Consider the following 22,646-nt stretch of genomic DNA (forward strand, 5'->3'; position numbering starts at 1 on the left):
TTGACTTTACAACAGTTTTATTTGCACATTTGAAAATACAAACAAAAATATCAATGAAACAGAGTAAAGCGGAGGAAAAGGACAATGCATGTCCATTAATCTAAAACATTGACAGCTTTATTGCAGCTGATCACATGAAGTACCGTCCTGTTTTCAGCTTGTACACAGTAGGTTACGTTGAGTTGCTCTAACTTCTGGGGCTGTGCACTTTACAAAGAAATTGCTGAAAGCAGTGATCTGTGGTAAATGTAACAAATTGAAAGAGTAGATTACTGTGAGCATTCTTGTTTTTACAGTGAAAATGTCCTACAGGAAATCTATCTTTAAATAGCAGTCAAAGGACCAGGCTGTGGTACGCAGCTGTTCTTCATGTGACTTTGAATACCCGTATTGTCACTGATGGAAATCACATGTGAGAGTATATCTGTTTTGGCTTCTTGTGTTAAATACAGGTGCTTTTTTTTTCTAGAAGTGACTTGGGGTTGAACTTTATGAACTGCACCTCTTACTACTCAGTAGGTGCCCTTGAAGAGTATTTTCCATAATTTTGGATTTTCTTCTTTTCATACCTGATCCACATGTTTTAGGATGTTGAAAGAAATGATACAAAGAGTCTTCATTTTAGCAGGTGAGTTTGATTAAGAAACTCTTACAATGTGCTTCAGTTTTGTCGAGTCTTTTGTGTTGTTTTGGCTGTCAATTAGAACCAGGGAGGTGCACTGATGATTCTCTACTATTTCAGCAACACTGTTGAAGCGCTAGATAGAGAAAACAAAGGTTAATTATTCCTGGCTTGCTTTAATGCTCTAATATTGACACGTTTTTCTCTTTGGTTCTCCAAAAGAGTGGAGCTATGACTGTTACCAAGTGGGATGCTCTGCCTTTTAGTAAGAACACTGGTCCTGCTCTTAGTTGATTCTGGTCATAAACAGATTAAATTTGGACAACAGAAAATACTATGGCCACTAGCTGTCTCGTCTCATGCTCCTTTCCATTTGTGATTGCCACCTGCACAAACTGAACCACAGAAGTTGTTACATGGCATATTAAACTGACACTGCTTTCAGTTTACATTAATAAATACCAGGCTGCAGACTGTGGCAGTTGAAAAGCTGCATCATCTGTGGTTCAGCCACCACAGAGGGAAGGTGATTTCCAGGAGTAATATGGTACAGATGGCCAAAAAGAAGAGTTTTAGTCATGCAATTTTAATGTTTGTCACTGTAAATTAATATCCAGAATCTGCTAGGTCTGTTGTTTTTCCTTTTGGTTTTTGGCCAAATACATATTTGGGGCCATCTTTCTCTTTTTCTCCTGAGGTCATTTTTGGCCCTTTGTTGAAGGCCAGATGAGCTCCAGGCTATTATTTATTTAACCTCAAAACTGTTGCCTGGGAGGCAAATGACTCTGCTAAGGGAAGCCTATTTTCACATCCCTGAAAAGTCTACTCTCTACAGTGCTAATAAACGGTTCTTATTGGCATTTGGTATTCAAGTTTGGTATTTGGTATTCAAGTTTCTGTTTTGCTGTCAGAGTAATTATCTGTATGGTATGATAGTCAACCAGTGATTTTTGCACTCTAGAGCTGGAATTAATATTTTCTGAAAATAGGATTAAAAGTACTATGAATCTCATTTTTGATAGAGGTTTGTTTTCCTGCCTCCCCAACATGATTGTTCTTCCTCTCTGATTTTACAAGATTAGAGTTCCCACATCATCTTACCTCTTCGCCATTTTTTTCTCTGCCCAGTGCATATTGTCTTGTTGATTCAATAAATCTTATAGGAATATTGTATACTCTTCTGTTGTAAAACACAACCAGTGTGTATGGTTGCTGTGAATCCTGTCCAGAACTCTTTCTTATTAGAAAAGACCCATCCTAAAGAGAGAAAAGTATTATGTGTATTCAGTTTACCTTTCCCAACGACTTCATTTGTAGCTTAATATTTTCATCTATATTAGCATTAAACCCTTTTCTCCCATTAGAAAATCTCTACAGCAGGAGATGGGAAGTAGCCCGTATTCCTACTGTCTAACAGTAGCTTACAAGGGTGTCATTGAAGAGTCACCTTTGCTGTTGCCTGTTCTCTCTCAACCAGAGAAAGAAAGAAGAAATAAAGACACAGTGGTAGCAGACTGTTGTGGTCCACAGGTTATTAGGAAAAGAAGTTACTATCAGTAGCAGTAGGTAGGCAAGAAGGCAGTGAGAGGTGGAGACACTGTTTCTCCGGAGCTGTAAAAAGCACTCTGATAAAGATGAGCACCTACAGCTACTGACATTGCAGCCCAGTGCTCACTAGCTAGAGATTGTCTACACTGGTGATAAACCAAGTGCTCTGCTCCCTGTCCTGCTCTGCGCAGTTAAGCAAGAGTGGAAATGTACCTGGTGCTGAGGATGCAACTCTAGATGTTCCTGTTCCCTTCTGCACCACTAGCTTTTGTACACTGAATAGCTGAGAGAACTCAGATTCTCCAAATACCTAAATGCATAGTGTTGCTCTTTCAAAATGCATAACAGCATCAGCCGTTCTAAATAGTAGTTGTTTTTACACAAGCTATTGGACAGTAGTGGAGATCTCTTAAAAGTCATGGGGCTTTGTCTTGTGCTTTAATGGATGCATGTGAGCTATCAGATCTTCCTCCGCTCTCTAGTCTCCAGTAGCTTTTTCTGCAGCGCACCAGTCTTTAAGTTACACTAATGCAACGTTGTCCTGGGATGGAAACCATAAACGGTTTCACCAAAATAATTTCATATTTGACACTATTTGCATGGCACAGTATTCTGACTAGAATACAATGGATGCCCTTAGAATATCTCTAGTTCTCTTTTGATTTTTTTTATTTGAAATTTTTTCATGAAATAGACATTCTTTAAAAGTGACCTACCTTGTTTGATCGGTATAATGCATCTTCTGCTGTTTTCCTATCACAGGTAGCAGCATACCATGCTTTACTATGAACACCAGCATCCTAGAGAGATACAGTTTCACTTGTAAAATAATGATAATAATAAAGAATATGGCTGGTAGGGGAGTTACTACTAAATAATGACAGCTGTGAAGGACTCAAATGCAGAACACTTTAGAAAATGCAGAATTTAGAAGATTCTTTGCCAGGAGCTCACTGTTTTTGTTGGCTAGAGGTAGGACAGAGAAAAACTAGTGTGTCAAAACAGTGGTAACAGATGTGTGATAGCAGGCCAGTGTATCACAGAAGAGAGAAAGATACACTGAGCAAAACAGTCAGGTTCAACTGGACTATAGTTTGGTATTTTTAAAGCAGGAAGTTACTCTGGTAGATTTTAAAGAAGGTATCCAGGAAATGCTGAGGGATAGACTGACTTAACAATTGAAATGCTGCTCAGCTGTGGGCTAGCCAATGATATGTCCAGATTGGTAGGCATCTAAGCTTTGGGAATTAGGTTTCCCATATAATTAATGCTGTTTGTGAACATGGTCATGATTGCCTCCATCTGGATATCATGGAGGCTGGATAAGTGCATCTTTTTGTTGTTGTGACAAATGGATGGAGTCCTACAAAACAATGTCTTTACTAATACAGCAGTTCAGCCCTCAGTGCTTTCACCTGAGACATGAGATGTGGATTCTGTTCTGGTTTTCTGTTGGATTGAGTCTGAATATATCCTTACATTTAGAACACTGCTCTTATCTAAAAGGCATAAACCTGTGTTTACTACGGTGAAGAATTACATCTGTGACAGAATACAAGAGTGGCTTATATTTTATAGTATAAGCCACTCTTGGGTGCCTCATTTCTGTATCTTATCCCCTGTGAACACTTCACCAAGATCATCCTTTGTCTCTCCATTCTGTTAAATGCTTGGCAGTGTTCTGTATAGTAAATGAACTTAACCTGTTCTTCCAGGGGAAAACATGGGAAAAAGGGGATGGGGACATAGGTATAGACCTGAAGATAAAAGGTAGAAAGATTGGCATCCTAAAAATAGGTGGATTATGTTTTAGAAGATAAAAGCTCTCATAGCAACGGAGTGCAAAGATAAAAAGATGGTAAGAGGTGATGGCAGTTGGGAGTGAGTGGTACAAGATGATAATTTGAATAACAGAAGTGGTAGAAAACTGGATAGTAAGATGATGCAGGAGTGAGTGTACACTTGGGAACAGGAGTGGAGTTTAGAGGAAACACGGGGCTGTTTTAGAGAAGTATGAAATAAATGATACTCAAGGGAAGGACAAGATGAGGGATTAGAAGCAACATGAGACCTATGCAATTATCAGAATTCAATAGCTAGAAGATTAACTAGCAAGATATAAAACCAGCAATCATAAAAAGTGAGCTCATGCTGAGGAGGTTGATGCAAAAGCTAACTCAAGTGAGTGGAGAGAGGCTATAGAAATAGTGCTGAGAGCATTTCCTAATGAATACTTCTGGGTATTAACCTTCCTGGTCATTTGAACAGTTTTGCTCTAACTTCATAGTAATAAGATTAGTGACAAAATTCATTTTTGCCCAAGCTTTGTTAACTCTGTACAAAACAGATTAAAGAAATTGCATGTTATGGCTGAGCTGGTCTAGCTGGCTCATAGGTGCCAAAAAGGGAATGTCTTGGCTTTTCCTTTGTGCTCATTTTGTTGCTCATGTGATCCCATGGTGAGATAATTCACTTTGGTAATCTTGCAGAAACAAAAATGCTACCTTTTTGTTTTTGACTTGTTTTGTATTTGACTGCCAGATTAGTTTTCTGTCAGTTCAATGAGCTGGCTTAGCAGGACCAGACAAGGCTGTGGCTGGGAGGGGATATGACAGTGAGGAGAGAGCAGAGCCTCCATTTTGGGGGCACTGCTCTAGATTTTTAGATTGGCTCAAACCATAACATAAAATTTCACCTCCAAAGTTATTCCATGGATTTCTCCAGTCACACTGTTCATTGGAGAAAGACAGGATGAGAGGAATTGCCAAGTCTGCAAAGTATTTGGCCACTTACAGAATTCTAGCACTATCGGTGCCTTATGGTCAGGAAGCAGAGAGCTGTGGCCAGAGTTTGGATGGGAACCAAACAAATAATGAACTTTATGGGCATGAATCATGCCTGTGAGCACCTGCATTGTGCAGGATGCTGCAGCAAGTGATACCACTGTACATAATTGGTGGGAAAATGACACTAACAGTTAATTTTATTTTTTAAAAAAGAAAATGGTGGTTTTATTAAATTCTGGTTTTGCCTATGGCTGTTCCATAACTGCAAATGTAATTGTTACAAGCTGTTTATTTAGTGTCTGCTGGATTGTTTATTTGAAAGCAATTTTTATAATAAATATCCAGTATGACATACTGTTAACATTTTTTCCAGAACTTCAAGTCCTTTGTGATCTTCACTGTTGTATTATCTTTGTCACGTCAGGCTTTAGAACATTTAATGTTATTTGCTCTGCATAATAGGGCCTTTGTTCTGCACTCAACAGAACTTTTAAAACCTTATTTGTGACTACTAGGCTATAAGAATAGTTTCCTGCATTTTGTAGTCTCCCTTCATCCAAAATGAGATTAAGGGGAATAGCGCTGAAATGAGAATAACTTTGCATTTGCTTAGATTCGGGGGAGGCATCACAGCATCCTCTGAGCTGGGCAGCAGTGACTCTTATTGGTTCTTAAAACTTTGTTGACACCCCAAACCACAATAAATAGGGCAATGTTTATTAAAATGATTCTGCCCTCTGCATCCTGCTGTGTTGGGTCAGTCAGCAAAGCATCCCTGTTTCCTCCTACAGATTTCTGGCATTTCTTAGCACATCACATCAGTGCAGGCTAATGCTAATAGCTGCAGATGGCTTCATTGCTTGGTGCACATTTCTTTCAGAACACAGTATGTACAGCTATAAGTTAGAAAAAAAAGTAGGCAATTAAAAACTCTTTATAGCCTTAAGTACATCACCACGGATTTCCTTGTTTCAAATGATGTCAAAGTATTATGAAGTGAGGAGTCAGGAAGACCTGAAACTAAGAAGCTTTTTGTTTAAAGTGACTGGTAGATTGCCAAGATTTGGTATAATGCCTTTTACGTATTTTTCTACAGTTTGTTAAAGCTCTCTTCTGCTATATGTTCTAAGCTCTTTTTCTTTGTATGAAAGCCAAAATTCAGATTATTTGTGCTGCAGGAAATCTTAACTGCAAAAGCAGACATGGAATACCCCTACAAAGGAGTATGATTTTTATTTAGAAAGGGAATAGAAGCAGAAATACTACTTTAAAGGATAAGAAGATTTCTGTAACACGAATGTAGCTCACGTTATACCTGGTCTGCAGTATTTGAAACAGATGAAAGGCTGCTGTGGGGGGAGGTACCCAGAGAACGGTTTGCAGCTTCTGGCAGTTCTAGAAAAGAGAAAGAACAATACATTTAAGTTTTCAAACTATGTTTATTATGCTATAAGAAATCGATTTGTGAAAAGAACTTTGGAAGATCTGGAAACACTTGACCTTTGGTATCACTCAGGAAAGTGATTACTGCAGATGGATGGGTCCCTATGTAAGTGCCTGGGACACTTGCCTGATCAAAAGAGGAGCCTTGCTTATAAAGAGAGAAACAGTTTGGTTAATCGGTTTATAACAGTTTGGTTAACAACAGTTTGGTTACCAACTTGGTTAATAGCCAGAGCTAGACTTGAAATGCAAGAAAAAACCCACCACCATCCAAGTGAATCAATGTAGCGATAGATAAAGAAAATGCCAAAACACAACGCAAAAAGCACTCAGTCCAGTATGAGAAGTAGTCATATAGGTGAGGCAGTCAGGAAAACAAGTGTAGCTCAGAGATAATTTTTCACTAATTAACTCCAACTGAAAGGTTTGTGTATGAGTGCATACACAAGTCTAGGCAGCTAAATAAAGAAGCAGAACTAGTAAAGATTATGAAGCTTAATTACAGTTGCAATAACAAAGCACAGTAGAAAATAGCTATGAGGGCTGAAATACAGATGTTGAAGAGTTTAAGAAATAAGAAGGGAAATGGTTGATTAGTGTTGCATAGGAATGATATGATAGAAATACGGGAAATAAGTATGAGTAATTGTTTTCTGGTAAAACAATCTTGGTCAAAGATAGTACAAGTGTCTGCTATAGGTACTTGTGATCAGAGCTGGGTACAGATCAGTATCATTTACACTAGAGAATATGACTGTAGAAAGTTGAGTATTACTTATTCTATTATTATGGGAGGTTTTATTTTTTTTTTTTTTTTTTTTTTTTTACTTATTGGGGGAAAAAAAAAAAAACTACTAGTATTGTTAGCACTCACGTGTTCCTGGACATATTTGCAGACTGCTTTATCAAATCTTAACTAACATAATTCTGATTTAGATCTTGGTTTCAGAAAGCGATAAAAATGCTATAGAGGAGGTCATACAATGACTCAGAAATAAAAAATTCAATTGGACTAGAGAGCTCAAAGACACCTGTGTGAAGTAGGTTTAGAACTTCTTTTGCAGTAAAGATGCAACTGTCTCTAAGCTGCATTCCAAGTACAGAGGAGACATTGGAAGGAGTAGTTCAAGCTCCCAATGAATGAATAATCACCCAAAGGCAGCTATTAAATATTAAGAACTTTTTTTCTTCTGTTAAATTTTGACTGACCAGCTGCAAAAGCTACAGCTGGAAAGTACTTTGTATGCATAAAGTGAGAATTGCCAGAAGTCAGGCTAAATTAGACTTTACTAAAGGAAATTAAAACTATTTCTTAGCTGTATAAAAAGGAAAGAGAAATGAGGCTGTCTGCAGTAAGAATTGTATTGATTTTAAAGATAAGTACTAAACCAATAGTCATTCTGGTACAGAAGTGGAAATTGCCACAACCCAATAGGAAGCAAAACTCAAACAGCTTCCTATAGTTGAACTGTTTGGTCTAGATAATCTTTATCCCAGAAATTTAAAAAAACTGGCAGGATGGTACCATATGATTAAAGAATAGCAAACATAATTGCTGTACTTAAAGTGGAAAAAGTGACCTGAACAACTACAGGCCTTTTTTGTCTGCCCGCACAGAACACAAGGCCCTAGGAGAGAATTTGTAGGAAAGAACATTAAGATTTGGAGGTAAAGGTACAACTAGCAAGAGAAAAATCTGAAATTTACCCAAGTAGATAAAATGTTATAGCTCTTTCATAAAATAGCAGAGTTCTACAAAGAGGGAATATGGTACTGTACTTATTCTAGACTTCAGTAGAGCATTTGATACTGTGCCATATAGAAAATTAGTACTTTTGATGAAGAAGATGAAAGCACTAGGCTTGTATGGTGCCAAGGAAGAGATGGCAGGTTGTGGGAAAGGGACACTAGTGATTGGGACCAGTTCTATCTATGATTAAGTTGTTACTGGACCTGGCACAGAATAAGAGTTTGTTAAAGAAAGCTGACTAATCACAGCATCATCTAGCGCCAGATGACTTCAGAGAATCGCTAACTTTAGGCATAAAGGAAAATTTATGCTATAAGTTGAAGCATATCAGCTGTGTGACTGGACCAGACAAACTTGAGATCATCAGTCTATTGCATGAATATGAACCATTATTATACTTCCACAGTGTAGGAGATGTAACTTATATCAAGCAAACATTTCCAGGAAATAGAGAGAAACGACTAAGTTTAAGCTACACAACATGCAGATTTTTATGTGGAATTCCCATCATCCATTTACAGTGTGAAAGGTATGTTCAGACTGAAACAGATGCAGAAAAGGGCTTGTAGGAAAGTCAGACAAGTGTCTGCTAACAAGAAACCAAAAAATATGGTAGATCTTATTTACACTTTCATGCAAAGAGAGTTCATATACATATTACCTAATTTGTTTTTAGCTGTGAACTGAAACAAAGTACATCTTTGAAAGTATTACAGAAGAGCTGTAGTTTTTGCCATTATAAAAATACCTTCTATTTTTTCCTCTGTAGAAAAAGAATAAATTACTGGATGCAATAATAATCTGTCTGGCTTCTAAACAGAAGCCTGGAACAGCCTAGAAATGTCATATTTAGAATTCTTCTGTGGCAAGGAAGATTGATGGAATCTTTTATTGCAGTGGAACTGACCCAAACTGCCTTTGGTTGAAATTTCCAGTAGTCACAAATGGGAACGAAGCACCCAATTTCCATCAATTTATAAAATAACCCTGACATACTCCCTTAACTTTACTAGCTGAGCTAAGCCCCTGGATACTTAACCTCCTCTTTGTATGCATTACAGAGACAAATGTTAATTCCAAACGAATGAATATGCATAGCATCTTGAAATAATCTTAACTCAAAGATTAATTTGAAATTATAAATTAGTCCCATTTACATTCAAAATCTGAATTATACTTACTTGGCAGAATTGAGGACTTTTGGAGCAAAGGCCTGAAATAAATACGAAGAGATTACAGAAAGATCTGAGAAGATCTACCCACTTCTGAAAATATTAAAATTGTGTATTTGAAGCATTCAGTGGTAGCACGTGTTCTATCTCACCTATGTGTCCACTGAAAAAGAAGGGCCAGATACAGGTATTTAAAAAGTCATATCCCAGTAGTACTGACAATTAGGAATTTAAACATCTGGTTTAAATCTCCATCACCTAATTAGAGATTATATCCTCCTGTGCTTTTTGGTGGTTGTTACAGTATTTGGATGCATTTGCCATGTTTTATTTTTCACTACTGTGAGACTTCAAGACACATGACTTTCAAAAAGCAACAGAAGGCTACAGAGAAAACAGTGCTCCCCTTTGAACTTTCCACAGCTGCATTCAGACCAAGCAGTAAGAGCTGGTGCATTGAAATATTCAAAAGATGATGAAAAGAGATTTTACTTTTGGGCCCCACTTGGAAGAGGTGGAAGGGGAGGCTCTTGGCTGGAACCTCGGCGTCGTTCTGCTGCTGTAGGTTTTTCTGTAGTTTGGGAAAACAAATTATAGAGTCAAGATTTCTTCAGAAATATATTATCCCAAATAAGAGAGCCCCAGTAGCTGAAGGAGGGTTTCTTTTCTTCTTATTTTTTTTTCCCTTATATGGCAGCTTGCCATTCTGCTGCTTTCTTTCTAGACTAGTGGCATACCACCACATTTCTAGGCAAATAGCTGTGCTGTGAATGCCTGCAGGAGGTCAGTGGGAGACTTGCCTCCCGCCAGGCGAGCTGTGTGACGTGGGGACGACACTGGGGCAGGACGCCGGGCCGGCTGCTCGCGAGAGCTCAGCGGGGCCTGCGGCTGGCTGGCTGGCTGCACCTCACCCGGCTGAGAGGCAGCAGCTCCTGCTGAGCTTTTGCCCGGAGGAGCCGCCGCCTTGCACAGAGGCCAGACGTGTTTTCTGCCCGTGCGAGGGACTGGCTCTTGCCAGGAGTTGGCTGTGTGTGAGGTGGTTCTTGCTGAGTTTGGAATGATGCGCTCACGCTTTGCCTCCCTTCCCCCTTCTCCACTTTGAGGACTATATAGCACATTGCTGGTCCATTATGTTGTAGTTTACTCTGCCAGTAACCTCAATAGTTCTACTGTGGCTGCTTTCAGAGAACAATAATATTCAGTGCAATTAAGGCTGGCCAGATCCAGTTCAAAACTGCTAAAACCAAACCCCACTCAAAAACCTTGAATAAATTTAATGTGGTGCTGTTTGTTTCATGTTTTTAATAAAAAGACAATTAAATCCTGATAAATGTCAACTTTTTCACAGTAGTGTTGATAATTTACCTTCATTTGCAGTTAAGGTCTCTCTGGAAGGTAAACATGGTTTCTGCAACAAAACAAAAGGAAACCAAATATTAAATGGCCTGTGACTTGTACAGCAAATGTTTATATTTTTATACTTTTTGTGAACTAGTTTGCATTTAGAATTGACAGAATTTAGGAGATTCGGGATTAGGAGACAGGGATGTGGCCATTCTGTGAAGAACCTTTAGTTGTATGACCTTGAAGCCTGGGATTTTGTAAAGTAGATTTGGGCAGAATCCCAGTTTGCATGTATAAACAGATGAACAACAGTAAAATACAGAGACGTGTGCCCCTTTTTTTTTTTTTTACCATAAACTTACTGATGGGAGTTTAACAAAAATGTTCATTTGTCTCTGAAGTCCATACCAAATACTTGCAAATGAAAATCTGAATATTTGAATATTTTCATCTTCGTCAAGCTATTATCACAACTGTCTGAACACATTTCTTTTTACTGAAAGTTAAACTGTCAGTTTAGGTCACAATAAAAACTTGCCCAACCTTTCAGTTTCAATCTTTTTTCATTTTGAAACAATGATAATAAACTGTCAGTTTCAGAACATTTTTCAAAGGAATTTATTGGAAAATTTCAACTAGATCTTTCACTTTCTTCAACAAGAGGTTTTGAGATATCTTTCTAATGATTAAATACTTATTGAAAAACCTCTGACAAATTCTGGTGAAGTGTCTCATCTTCCTTGAGCTATCGCTTCTTACAATAAATCCATATGCCCCATATTCAGCCCTGTGTATTTCAGGGAATGCTTCTGAATGGCCTGTGTTGCCATTTATTTCTCATTTTATTCAGTTCTTGCACTGTGTTTATTGTTACATCCTAAAGTATTGTATCCAAACATCCCTTTAATAAAAATATTTAACTTCCGCTTTCTCACTGCTGCTTATTTCATATAACACAACCCAAAGATTTCTTTATAACTCTTTTTCTCCTGTTCTTTTTATGCACTTGGGTTGTGCTCAAATTCATGATAAAATTAAGTTTTACAATAACTCAAAAATCACCTGTAAAATTATTGTTTGATTATGCAATTACAACTCAACTTACTGGTGAATTTACTGCATTAGAAGTTTTCTTTCTGCAGATTGGAGGAAAAAAGAAAAAAGACTATGGTTACTTAGCAGATACATGAATTCATTTAGCAACTAAGCATCGGGTTCATTGATTCCCAAGATATTTCTGGCCAAAATGGGGTGCATCTCCTTGTTGGATAGTTGTAGCAGTTAGGAAAAAAAGCATAATAGAATAAGGGTATCAGATGTAATGTATGTAATGTGGCTACTCAGGAAAGATGCTTATGATATGCAAGGAAGCTACACACTGTCCAGTGCTTACAATGACAACCTGGGTGTGCCAGAAGAGTTTTAATGAAAAACACAACTTAGTGCATTTATAGGTGTGCACACCTATTGCTGCAGAATGTGCCTGCATCAGGCATGCCAGCCAGCATCTGCCACCAGTGGCAGGCAGTGACGGGTGGTGGGCACTGGCAAGCTGGCAGTATTCCTCCGGATATAACAAAAAGAATAGCTTACTTTTGCCTAGCCAGGATATCTTTCATGAACAGCAATAAAAAAAAAAAAAATCACTCCTGAATTCTGATTGCCACAGGCAAGGATAGGAGCTAGCTCCTAACACACCCAGTAATTAACCCCATCCCTATCAAGCAAGTAGTTTTATTATTTTTTACTCACAGGCCCCTTGGTAGTGGAGATGGAGCTGCTCCAGTGGGAAATCTGGATTCTTTTGTGTTATTGAAGCTGTGATCTAGAGATGCAAATGACATATTTAGCGTGCAATATTAGCTGTATCTGAACAGAGGGTTTTCCTCACTGCCATTTCAGTGTTAGTGTAATAACACTAAAAAATATCCATCAGTTTAATTTTTGCCTTGGCATGTTTTCACTCTGATTATACTAGAAAACAGTTCAGTACCATTTCTTGCTTATTGCTGACTGTTACAGATAAAATTTACACTGACACACTCCACTACATGCTATATTAAGGCCACCAGTGACATACTGACAACAAATTCTGCTCATATTATCATGTTTACAGTACAGAATACTTACTTTCATCATTATTGTTTGCTTCATGGTCCTGTAGTGGAAAAATATGTTAGATTTTAAGAGAAGCAATTAAAAAATTACTTAATAAATGGGAAGTGCATAAATAAATAATCTGGTCTTGGTAATCTGTAGTAATATTTAAAGAAATATTTGTACAAAATGCATATAATAGCCAGGATACTTTTCATCTGCCTTTATTATTACAGCATTTGACAGATTTTAGCAAACGTCCATCTAATTTTGAACTTTCTAATAACCTTGAGATTCCTTGTGGTATTGAAAAAATTGTCCCTGAATTTTGCAGTAAGACCTTTTGGTTCATCTTTCATTTTTGAGCTGGAAAGCAGAAAATTTGTAGCAGATTTGAATATATTAACACATTTTCCACTGAATGGAGTACACCATGTAGATTGTCTTTCCCAGCTTCTTTTGGAGATACTGGTTTTTGGCTCCCACCTCTTGTCTTTTAGGGAATCAGACTTTGATATGATAAGTACCTTTGAAAGAGGCACCAGTTATCAGTTTGTCCATCTCCATCCACCAGGTTAATGACTTTTAACTAACGTTGGTTACAAATGCACCCATTCTCTGTCTGGAGAGGTGTAATCCATCATCCAGGAGTGAGATGTGGAGAATTTTTTCTCCCCATCAGCCCAGGACTTTGAGAGGAACAAGGGTTACAGTTCTGTTAACATGATCAGTGATGGTTAGTGTTGAGAACAGACTGAACGGGAGCAGTTAACAAATGTTTCAGTTACTGTTTTGCATTGTCAGTGTGCATAGTCAGGGATGGAAAGGCACAGCACAGCCCTGGACAAACGTCATGCTCAGTACCACGTTTTTCTTCAAAACTGCAAGGGTTGGCCACTCGTGCAACAAGCAAAGACCCCCAAATTTGGACCACACCAGCTAATTCTTTCCTAGGTTGACTCTTGTGCCAAACTGGGTAACTGCAAGTATCCAGGAGCTGAATACACCCATTCTACAAATGGATGTTTGTTTGGGAGGCTCCATCCTTGGTGCTGTAACTAATTTGGTGTGTGGCCCCAGCAAAACAACAGCCTCTCTTGATCCTCTGCAAAGCTAGGGTGATATCCATCTTAGAGGTGAGCTCTGAGAATGGATTAATGGAGAGGTTTTGGCTGCTAAATGGCACTTGAGTATGTTCTGAAGCAGGAATATTCTTGTTAGTGCTGATCACAGAGTGGAATTTCTGTCCAAGATTCTCCCTTCAGATGGATTTTCTTTCTAATCTTATATGGGTAAGAAAAGCTGAGAAATCAAACCATTTCATAAAAGAGAAATCCTGGACTTGGCAACACTCGGGAATTGTTCAGCATCTTACAGGATACATATCTAAATTGTAAGAATATTGTGATAAGCTGGAAGGGAAATAAAAATGCTGCTGCTGTTGTATGTAGAGGTATGCAGCCTCCCCTCTCCTCCCCCAATACTTGGTATATCTAGACATTTAAAAATTGAAAGTAAGACTATAAAATGTTTTTTTATCACCTGCATTATGTTACTGTACCATCTGATGCTCTGGTATGACCCCAAATTCCTAATTTTAAGTGCCTACTTTCTCTATGTAGTTATTGGTAGACTGCTTATTTCTTACAGACAATTCAGAGTGCTGGGCTGGGACAGTTTGATGCACATAGCTTTTGGCACAGATGCTGATGTCACACACAGATACTGTCACCCTGTTTCTTTGTAGTTTTCTCCTCATGTGCACCCTTTCTTGTGCTGGCACAACTGTCAGTAGAGCTATGGTGCATAAAACTTTATGGAACTAATCTGGCTGAAAAAGAACCTTTTATGCATGTGCTTTTGCCTATTTGCTGCAGTTCAACAAGTTTCCAAGTAGTTGCTTCAGAAAACCTTTGTTCCAGTACAGTGGGAAGGACAGACTGAGGATGAGTAGAAGAAGAGGAGATGTGACTCAAACATGGCCTTAGGAACCCAAAGCCTGTAATTACTCCTTCATGGACTGCATTTTCTAGTGATACTGGTTACTCAGACTACCTAGTCTGACATCTTAGAAGGATTCAATTTTCAGAAAGTATTAATCATTCATCACCTGCAAGGAATGAAGCTCAAGGAAAGTGTTTCAGATTGGCCAAAATCGCCCATTACTACTGTAAGTAAGGTGACTGGTATTTTTTTAGTATAAGAAATTATTTTTGTGGACTGAGACATATATCCCCTAAAACATGTAAAGATTTTCTTGGATCAATACAGATGTCTAATGTAACTGTTTTGTCCAGAAGATTAATAGCCACAATTACAATATTAGATCAATCTGACATTCAGAGTCATCTGTTTCTGTTATTTAATCCAGGTAATAAAAAGCATCCATCTATCTCTATGCATATATATAAAACACCAAAAACCCCAAGTTTAACACATTCTTTTATAGTGGCACATTAATTACTCACTGCTTTTGGATGAAGACGATTTCTGGGAAGAGGCAAAATATTTCTGGAAGAAATACATAATAAGTTGAGTAGGATTTACTTATTTAATTGCTTGGCTCAGATATGCATTTCAAGATCTAGAGAGGAGGAGGTCTGCAGTAAAGAGGTTTAATTGCAGCTATGCACCACTGCAGTGGTGTGGTGATGCTGTGCCCATAGTGTGGAACTATTCTAGAGCTGCTGTCCTGGGCATCAGGTCCCCTGCAACTGCACCCATAACACACACAATGTTGTGGATGCCACCTGCTCTTCCTGGGCCATATGCCCCGTTTTGTAGAGTGATGTCCTAGAGATGTGACAGTGGTTACAAAGCAGTTTCCTACACTTCTGGGGACACAGGACTGAAATAGGCTGCATACTCAAGTTTCTTTTGCCTCTTTTCCTCCACAGACTGGGAATATAAATAATGAATTTACCGTGTCCAATTTCCGTACAAGCAATCCTGTGCCTCATCCCCTGCAAAAATATGTCATTTGCAAGGGTGCAGAGTTAGGTAATAGGACTTTAAACTGGCTTGCAGAGATGTTTTAACTCTGCGCTGGATCCCCAAAGGGATATTCAATAAAATAGTACCTATTTGGCAAACTGACTTGAATACAAAAGTTCACAAAGAAATGAGAACTTTCAATTCTTACCTTGTCTCACAGTCCATAGCTATAATATTTGTGTGTCCTGACAATTGCTTATTGTCTGAGGGCTACACTACAGAGAGGAGAAATTTTTTTCTCCATTAATATTTGCTATTGATATAAGCTGCTCTTGACCCACCTGGAAGGATCCAGCTTGGGTGACTCTTTAGACATGCCGTGCATGTGGGAGTGCTCTGTGTTCTGAGCAGGTGTAGATGGAAGTGGCTTAGTGAACCTACTAATAAAACACAAATTAAGACAGTAAAATAATATTTAACAACAGTGGATGCAAAGACAACCTATTTTTCTCCTCCCTTACCCCTTCAAAGTTAGATAAGTACCCTTAGGAGGTATCTCTTTTTGATATCTGTTATGTTTGGGTTATTGAAAGTATCTTACAACTGGATGCCAATTTTTGTATAGACAATCTAAAGAAAGATAATTACTATATATGTATTTTCTAGAGAGAATTATTAAGCATATAGTATCTACATGAGAAAACATTTTCTAAGAAGATTTAAAGCATATACGCATACAGACATTCATAGAAATGGATTACCTGGTTACTGGTAATGGTGATGGGTTTTCCTATAAGAGAAATGCACTGAATCATTTGGTCACATTTTGATTTCACAAAAATGTATTTGTATGATCCTATGCTATCACAGCAATATCTTATTTTTGATATAGCTTTCTGGTAGACTTACTCTGCCCAGTAATCTCCACTACAATAGGAGAGACAAGAAGTCACAAGCAGTAGATCTGCGAAGCCCTGAGCACACTGCTTTGGCCGTATGTCATGTCAGTACCAGCAAGTGGGAAGAAAATTACTATGTCAGAATTGTCACTGCTCCCTTGCTGCAGTTCTGCTTCTAGAAAGTGTCCCCTTAGGCTGCTGCTTCCCAAACCAGATCATTACCTCACAGGACCAGGAAACTTAAGCCCCTTCCCGTTTACTCTGTTCTGCAGACCTTCTGAATTGGTTTGCCAGCTTTTCCGTGAAGGAAGTGTCAGCTTTAAGTGCAGACAGAGATTTGTTCCCATTTTTCCTCTCTGAAAGACTGATCATCTCTTCTTACAATCACATATATTCCCTGCCTGAGGGCAATGTGAGTCAAACTATAGAAAGACCTCACCTCTTCTTCAGGAACCTCATAGACTTCTGTAGGACAGGAAGGAAAAAAAATGTGTTCTTCGGTTAGCAAAAACATACATGTTACAAATTCTTATCAGCTTTTCTGTTATCAGTGGCATTTCTGCCACTGGAAAAATAACTGAGGTGTTGCTCAGAGCTTGATTCTGCCTCCCAGCACCTGGGGTAGCTACACCCCTGGTCTTCTAGTGAGAACTTCAGGAAAAGTCCCAGAAAGTCTAATAACCAGTCACTGTATTAATGAACCATCCCCCAACCCCACAAGCTTTCTTTTTTGTATTTTTTTTTTTTTTCCCCCACAGCAAGATGAATGCTTGGGTTGTACAAACCTGGGACAGATCGGAAAAGATGTGTTGTCACACCTGTGGTAGCATTTAGCCTTTCCTTGACTCTCAGGAAGAGATCAGGTGAATCATAAATACAAGCTGGCCAATTTGTGTGGCCACTGTCCATCACAGAATCACAGAATGTCAGGGATTAGAAGGGACATCAAAAGATCATCTAGTCCAATTCCCCTGCCAGAGCAGGAACACGTAGATGAAGTTACACAGGAAGGCATCCAGGTGGGTTTTGAATGTCTCCAGAGAAGTAGACTCCACAACCTCCCTGGGCAGTCTGTTCCAGTGTTTCTGTCACTCTCACTGTGAAGAAGTTTCTTCTCATATTTAAGTGGAACCTCCTGTGTTCCAGTTTGTACTCATTGCCCCTTATCATTGGTTGTCACTGAGAAGAGCCTGGCTCCGTCCTCGTGATACTCACCCTTTACACATTTATAAGCATTAATGAGGTCACCCCTCAGTCTCCTCCAAACTAAAGAGACCCAGCTCCCTCAGCCTTTCCTCACAAGGGAGATGCTCCACTCCCTTAGTCATCTTTCTGGCTCTGCACTGGACTCTCTCAAGGAGTTGCTTGTCCTCCTTGAAGTGAAGGACCCAGAACTGGACACAATATTCCAGATGGGGTCTCACCAGGGCAGAGTAGAGGGGAAGGAGAACATCCCTGGACCTACTAACCACCCCCCTTCTAATACACCCCAGGATGCCATTGGCCTTCCTGGCCATAAGGGCACAGTGCTGGCTCATGGTCATCCTGCTGTCCACCAGGACCCCCAGGCCCCTTTCCCCTGTGCTGCTCTCTAATAGGTCATTCCCCAACTTATACTGGAACCTGGGGTTGTTCCTACCCAGATGCAAGACTCTACACCTGCCCTTGTTACATTTCATTAAATTTTTCCCCGCCCAGCTCTCTAGCCTGTCCAGGTCACGCTGGATGGCATCACAGCCTTCTGGTGTGTCAGCCACTCCTCCCAGTTTGGTGTCACCAGCAAACTTGCTGACAGTGCACTCTATTCCCTCATCCAAGTTGCTGATGAACATATTGAATAGTACTGGTCCCAGTACTGACCCTTGAGGCACTCCACTAGATACAGACCTCCAACTGGACTCTGCCCCATTGACCAAGACTCCCTGGCTTCTTCCCTTCAGCCAGTTCGCAGTCCACCTCACTACCCAATCGTCCAGTCCACACTTCCTCAGTTTAGCAGCAAGGATGCTGTGGGAGACTGTGTCAAGTGTTTCACTGAAATCAAGATACACCACATCCACTGCTTTGCCATCATCTATCCACCTGGTTATGTCCTCATAAAAGGCTATGAGGTTGGTTAAGCATGACTTCCCCTTGATGAAGCCATGTTGACGGCCCCTAATGACCCTCTTATCCTTGATACGCCTTGAGATGGCACCAAGGATAAATTGTTCCATCACCTTCCCAGGGATGGAGGTGAGGCTGACCGGTCTATAGTTACCTGGGTCCTCCTCCTTGCCGTTTTTGAAGACTGGAGTGACATTTGCTTTCCTCCAGTCCTCAGGCACCTCTCCCATTTCCAATGAGTTAACAAAGATGATGGAGAGTGGTCCAGGAATGACTTCAGCCAGCTCCCTCAGCACCCGTGGGTGCATCCCATCCAGACCCATGGATTTCTGGATATCCAGATTGCTTAATTGCTCCCTAACCCATCCTCATCAACTAAGGCAGACTCCTCCATTGTCCTGACTTCCTCTGGGGCCTCAGCGGTACAGGGCTCTTCAGGACACCCTCCAGCAGAGTAGACAGAGACAAAGAAGGCATTCAGTAACTCTGCCTTCTCTGTATCTTCTGTCACCAGGGCACCCACCTCATTTATCAGTGGGTCTACATTGCCTCTGGTGTTAGTTTTATCTGCCATGTATTTGAAAAACTCTGTCCCATAGATGTATTTTAATTCAAGATACTAAAAGCAAAACCCACCAGCATCCTTATATATGTCCAGTTTCTTAAATGAAAATTGAATTATATTTCAATAAATTTTCTGTCAGTCTTCATTGCTTTCATTGCAATGAAAAATGTCCGAGTTCCCACCAGGGGGAGATGTTTTATTTTTTTTTTTAGTAACGTGTCAGGAGCTGATTTTTGCTTGACACTGATTTACAGAAAGGCTGAGATAGAAAAGGGCATTTGAAAGTATCTGAGAAGTGACTCACAAAATTTTAAGTCATTCAGGAAAAAAACTTTTGTAGTTTACAACTTGAAAGCTAACCACATTGCTAATGAATACGCAGAGACCTTTAAAGAACTGTGTGATCAGTCTGTTAAGGTTACATTCCAAGCAATTAATGACAAGGATGCAAAACAACTCTGAGTTAGCAAAGCTAAGAACAATTAAGCAAGTATATCTGCACTTAAAAAAGAAAAAACTATTTTTCTTTGCTTCTGCTTTTGTTTTCTTTTCCAAAGAAACTGTTCTTTATAGAACTTAAACAGAATCACTGGTATCACAGGACATGCAAAACATCAAGTTATACAGAATTTCTTTAAGGTTGAATCTTTATGTGGTTTTAAAGTACTGAGTCTGGACTCCTATAGTAAAATGGGATTATTAACATGCTGAGTCCTCTAATTGTTTTTGCTGTATTGATCTATTTGCATTCCTCCACTACAGCAAAACACTAAAATTAAATTGCTTTGGGGCAAATGACTTATTCTTGTTTTATTTATGCTTAAAACAGATTTATTATTCAAGCTAGGCAAAACAACTGTTACAGCATAGAAAAACCTAAAGGGGAACATATTTTTGTTTTTCTGAATTATGTCATATAGTTTGTGTTGTGAATAAGTGTAATTTTACATTCCTCAGTCTTTGATTATTTTAATAGTGATACAAACTCTACATACCTTGCATATCAGAAGTAACAGAAGGCTTTGGAGAAGTAGGGGGGACTGACTTTGTTGTCTTCATAAACCTGTTCACAGGAGCTAAAAACATTTTATTTTTTACATATATAATAGTGCATGCGAGTGTATATACACACAAACTTTTATATATACACATATTAAACTAATAATGTAACATTTATACAAGAAGAATAAATACTAAGTAGGTCCAAGTGCTAGCTTTTTTGTGTGATCTTGAACAAGCTGAGGCATAAATCAGTTCTCATTTTAAAAGGGAAACATTATTCAGTGTTTATGCCTTGCTGAACAGGTTTGATACTGTCAGTAATGGCAGAGAGCAGAACTACATATTTTTCTCTGTTTACTTTTCACCTTTGGACTGTAATAATTTAATTCTCCAGCTAAATATACTTCAAATAGTGAGGTGAAAAAAAATGAATCAAAGTCTGGCTTTATTCACTGAAAATCTAAAAAGGCTTGTTCTTCTCCTTAGGCACTTCAGCAAACACAGAATTTTAATGCTGTGGCTCCCTTGGGTTAGGAGGGAGATCACATACCGTGAAAAGCTTCCTGGTTGTACAAGGAGTGGACTTTGAAATAGCTGAGTGAGAGAGGCAGGAATTAAACATGGCTTCCAGTAAAGTTAAAAATAATTTTCCTTGCCTTGTCATGGGCCAAAAGAGCCAATTGCCTTTTTGCAAGCTGCATTCTCTTTAATACCTGCACCACCACTCTTTGAATCCTACAAATAGACATTAGTTTGATCCATTTTTTCCACTGCTGTTCCTACTGTGGCAGTAATTATTAGCTTAAACTCACATCTTGTAGGTAGTGACATGCTGCCTTCTGTGGGTTCAATATAGTTGTCATCATTGTCCACTGGCACAATGTAATTATCCTGTGAGAAATGCAGGACAAAAATCTAGCAGTTAAACCTCCACCATAACAGCAAACTATTGGGATTGAAGCCCTGGCAACAGCTTGTAATAGTTGCTATTTCACAGTGACTGCTATTTCAGACATTTATCATCCTATGCGGATGAGATTCTTCAAGTCTGAAAACCCTTCACCAAATTACTCCAGCTCTGGACTGGTGGATAAAGCCCTCCCTTCCCTTTAGTCCTGGGGTAGTCTTTGAGGTTTCTCTCTCCCTGTTGCCTGCAGCTTTTTACAGATGAGCAGGAACTACTCTGTGGTCTAAAGAGCCCCCTGAATACTTGAAATAGGCAGATCTCTGCTAGGAATCAGCATGGTACTCGCAGGTCACTGCTTGTGATGTACAAAATGATCTGGACTATAGAGTCTAAGAAAGACACCAGACCATGATCAGTATAGGATCATCTGGCATTTAAACTGTCAAAAAAGTATACCTATAAACATTACCTCATCGTCACTGCATGCCTTAGGCTTTGGTGGTACTTTTGGTTTTGCGGCAGGGGATGGCAAAGGCAGGGATGGCATGGATGGATTCTTTGGTCTGGACACAGCTGGACTGGGTGCACTTGGGAGAGATTTCTTGATGGGATGAAGCTGCTGGTGACTGGTGCGATTGTCTTTTAAATGGAAGAAAACAACATTTTCAGTAAAAATTACACATTACTCTCCGGACTGTGTTCTCCTGCCAATGCAAACAAGTCTTTACTGTGGCTGCAGCTCAGGTCAAAAGGCAGAACCGAGTGTATGCTGGTCGTGATGTTGAGACTTGTGGGCAAACTAGTCTTATTTCATCACTCAAGGTAGCAACCTAGTTGTCTGTATCAGGCTGCAGAGGGTGCTTAGGCACTGACGGTTGTATGAGCACCTGTTTAACTCCTTGGGGGAAAGGTGGTGGCTGGGTGTTGTAGCCCATTAGTTAGTATGTCCTGTGCTAGGCAAGTGAGAAGGAACATATCTGACATATAAGAAAAACAACTGTTACAGTACAAAGGATAGAACTAAAACACAAATTACGCTAGGTCCTCTGGGGTGTCATTTTAAAAATTCCTCCCCTTTCCAAGAACACACAGCTGAAGTGCTGATAAACTATGTGTACATGTGTGGTATTTTAGCACTTTGATGATTTACACAACCAGTTAACAGTCTTCCATCATACAACAATGAAAGCTGGCATCATGCCAACGTTTCTTTTCCTCATCGCCCAAATCTTCCTCTAACTGAAACTAAGGTGAAAAGAATTAAAATAGGAAGAAAAAAATGCCTTTATGCTGGACTGATGTAAATAAAATCTTGATCCTGTCCTGTTTTTCAGGATATTTAATCTCCCCAGTACCAATCTTGAAGGACAATAGGGAATGAATATTTGGGCTGCTTTGTCCTCTGTTTTACCGCTTTTGGAATAATGATTTGAGATACAGAAAAGATTAAGATGGGACCTGTCTAATCTTA

At 39.2% G+C, this 22,646-nt stretch overlaps 1 protein-coding gene across 4 annotated transcripts in view; it reads right to left on the bottom strand.

Annotated features, from left to right (window-relative positions):
* Window positions 1-22,646, bottom strand: part of BLNK (B cell linker) — a 98,069-nt gene continuing 75,423 nt past the window's right edge. For 2 of the 4 annotated variants that reach the window (XM_082054260.1, XM_082054262.1), the window contains 17 exons: window positions 21,645-21,814; window positions 21,081-21,159; window positions 20,262-20,342; window positions 17,035-17,060; window positions 16,458-16,486; window positions 16,038-16,133; window positions 15,231-15,273; window positions 12,796-12,823; window positions 12,418-12,490; window positions 11,771-11,801; window positions 10,687-10,729; window positions 9,814-9,892; window positions 9,331-9,362; window positions 6,272-6,351; window positions 2,887-2,970; window positions 1,724-1,879; window positions 1-758 (listed from right to left, as the gene is read on the bottom strand). In XM_082054260.1, coding sequence (XP_081910386.1) covers window positions 639-758; window positions 1,724-1,879; window positions 2,887-2,970; window positions 6,272-6,351; window positions 9,331-9,362; window positions 9,814-9,892; window positions 10,687-10,729; window positions 11,771-11,801; window positions 12,418-12,490; window positions 12,796-12,823; window positions 15,231-15,273; window positions 16,038-16,133; window positions 16,458-16,486; window positions 17,035-17,060; window positions 20,262-20,342; window positions 21,081-21,159; window positions 21,645-21,814 — 1,250 coding nt within the window. In that variant the 3' untranslated portion in view covers window positions 1-638. Of the gene's footprint in view, window positions 759-1,723; window positions 1,880-2,886; window positions 2,971-6,271; window positions 6,352-9,330; window positions 9,363-9,813; window positions 9,893-10,686; window positions 10,730-11,770; window positions 11,802-12,417; window positions 12,491-12,795; window positions 12,824-15,230; window positions 15,274-16,037; window positions 16,137-16,457; window positions 16,487-17,034; window positions 17,061-20,261; window positions 20,343-21,080; window positions 21,160-21,644; window positions 21,815-22,646 lie in introns of all 4 variants that reach the window. The other 2 variants (XM_082054259.1, XM_082054261.1) reach the window with 1 other exon arrangement.

Source organism: Streptopelia decaocto (assembly GCF_964273445.1).
Source record: "Streptopelia decaocto genome assembly, chromosome: 5".
Taxonomy (NCBI): domain Eukaryota; kingdom Metazoa; phylum Chordata; class Aves; order Columbiformes; family Columbidae; genus Streptopelia; species Streptopelia decaocto.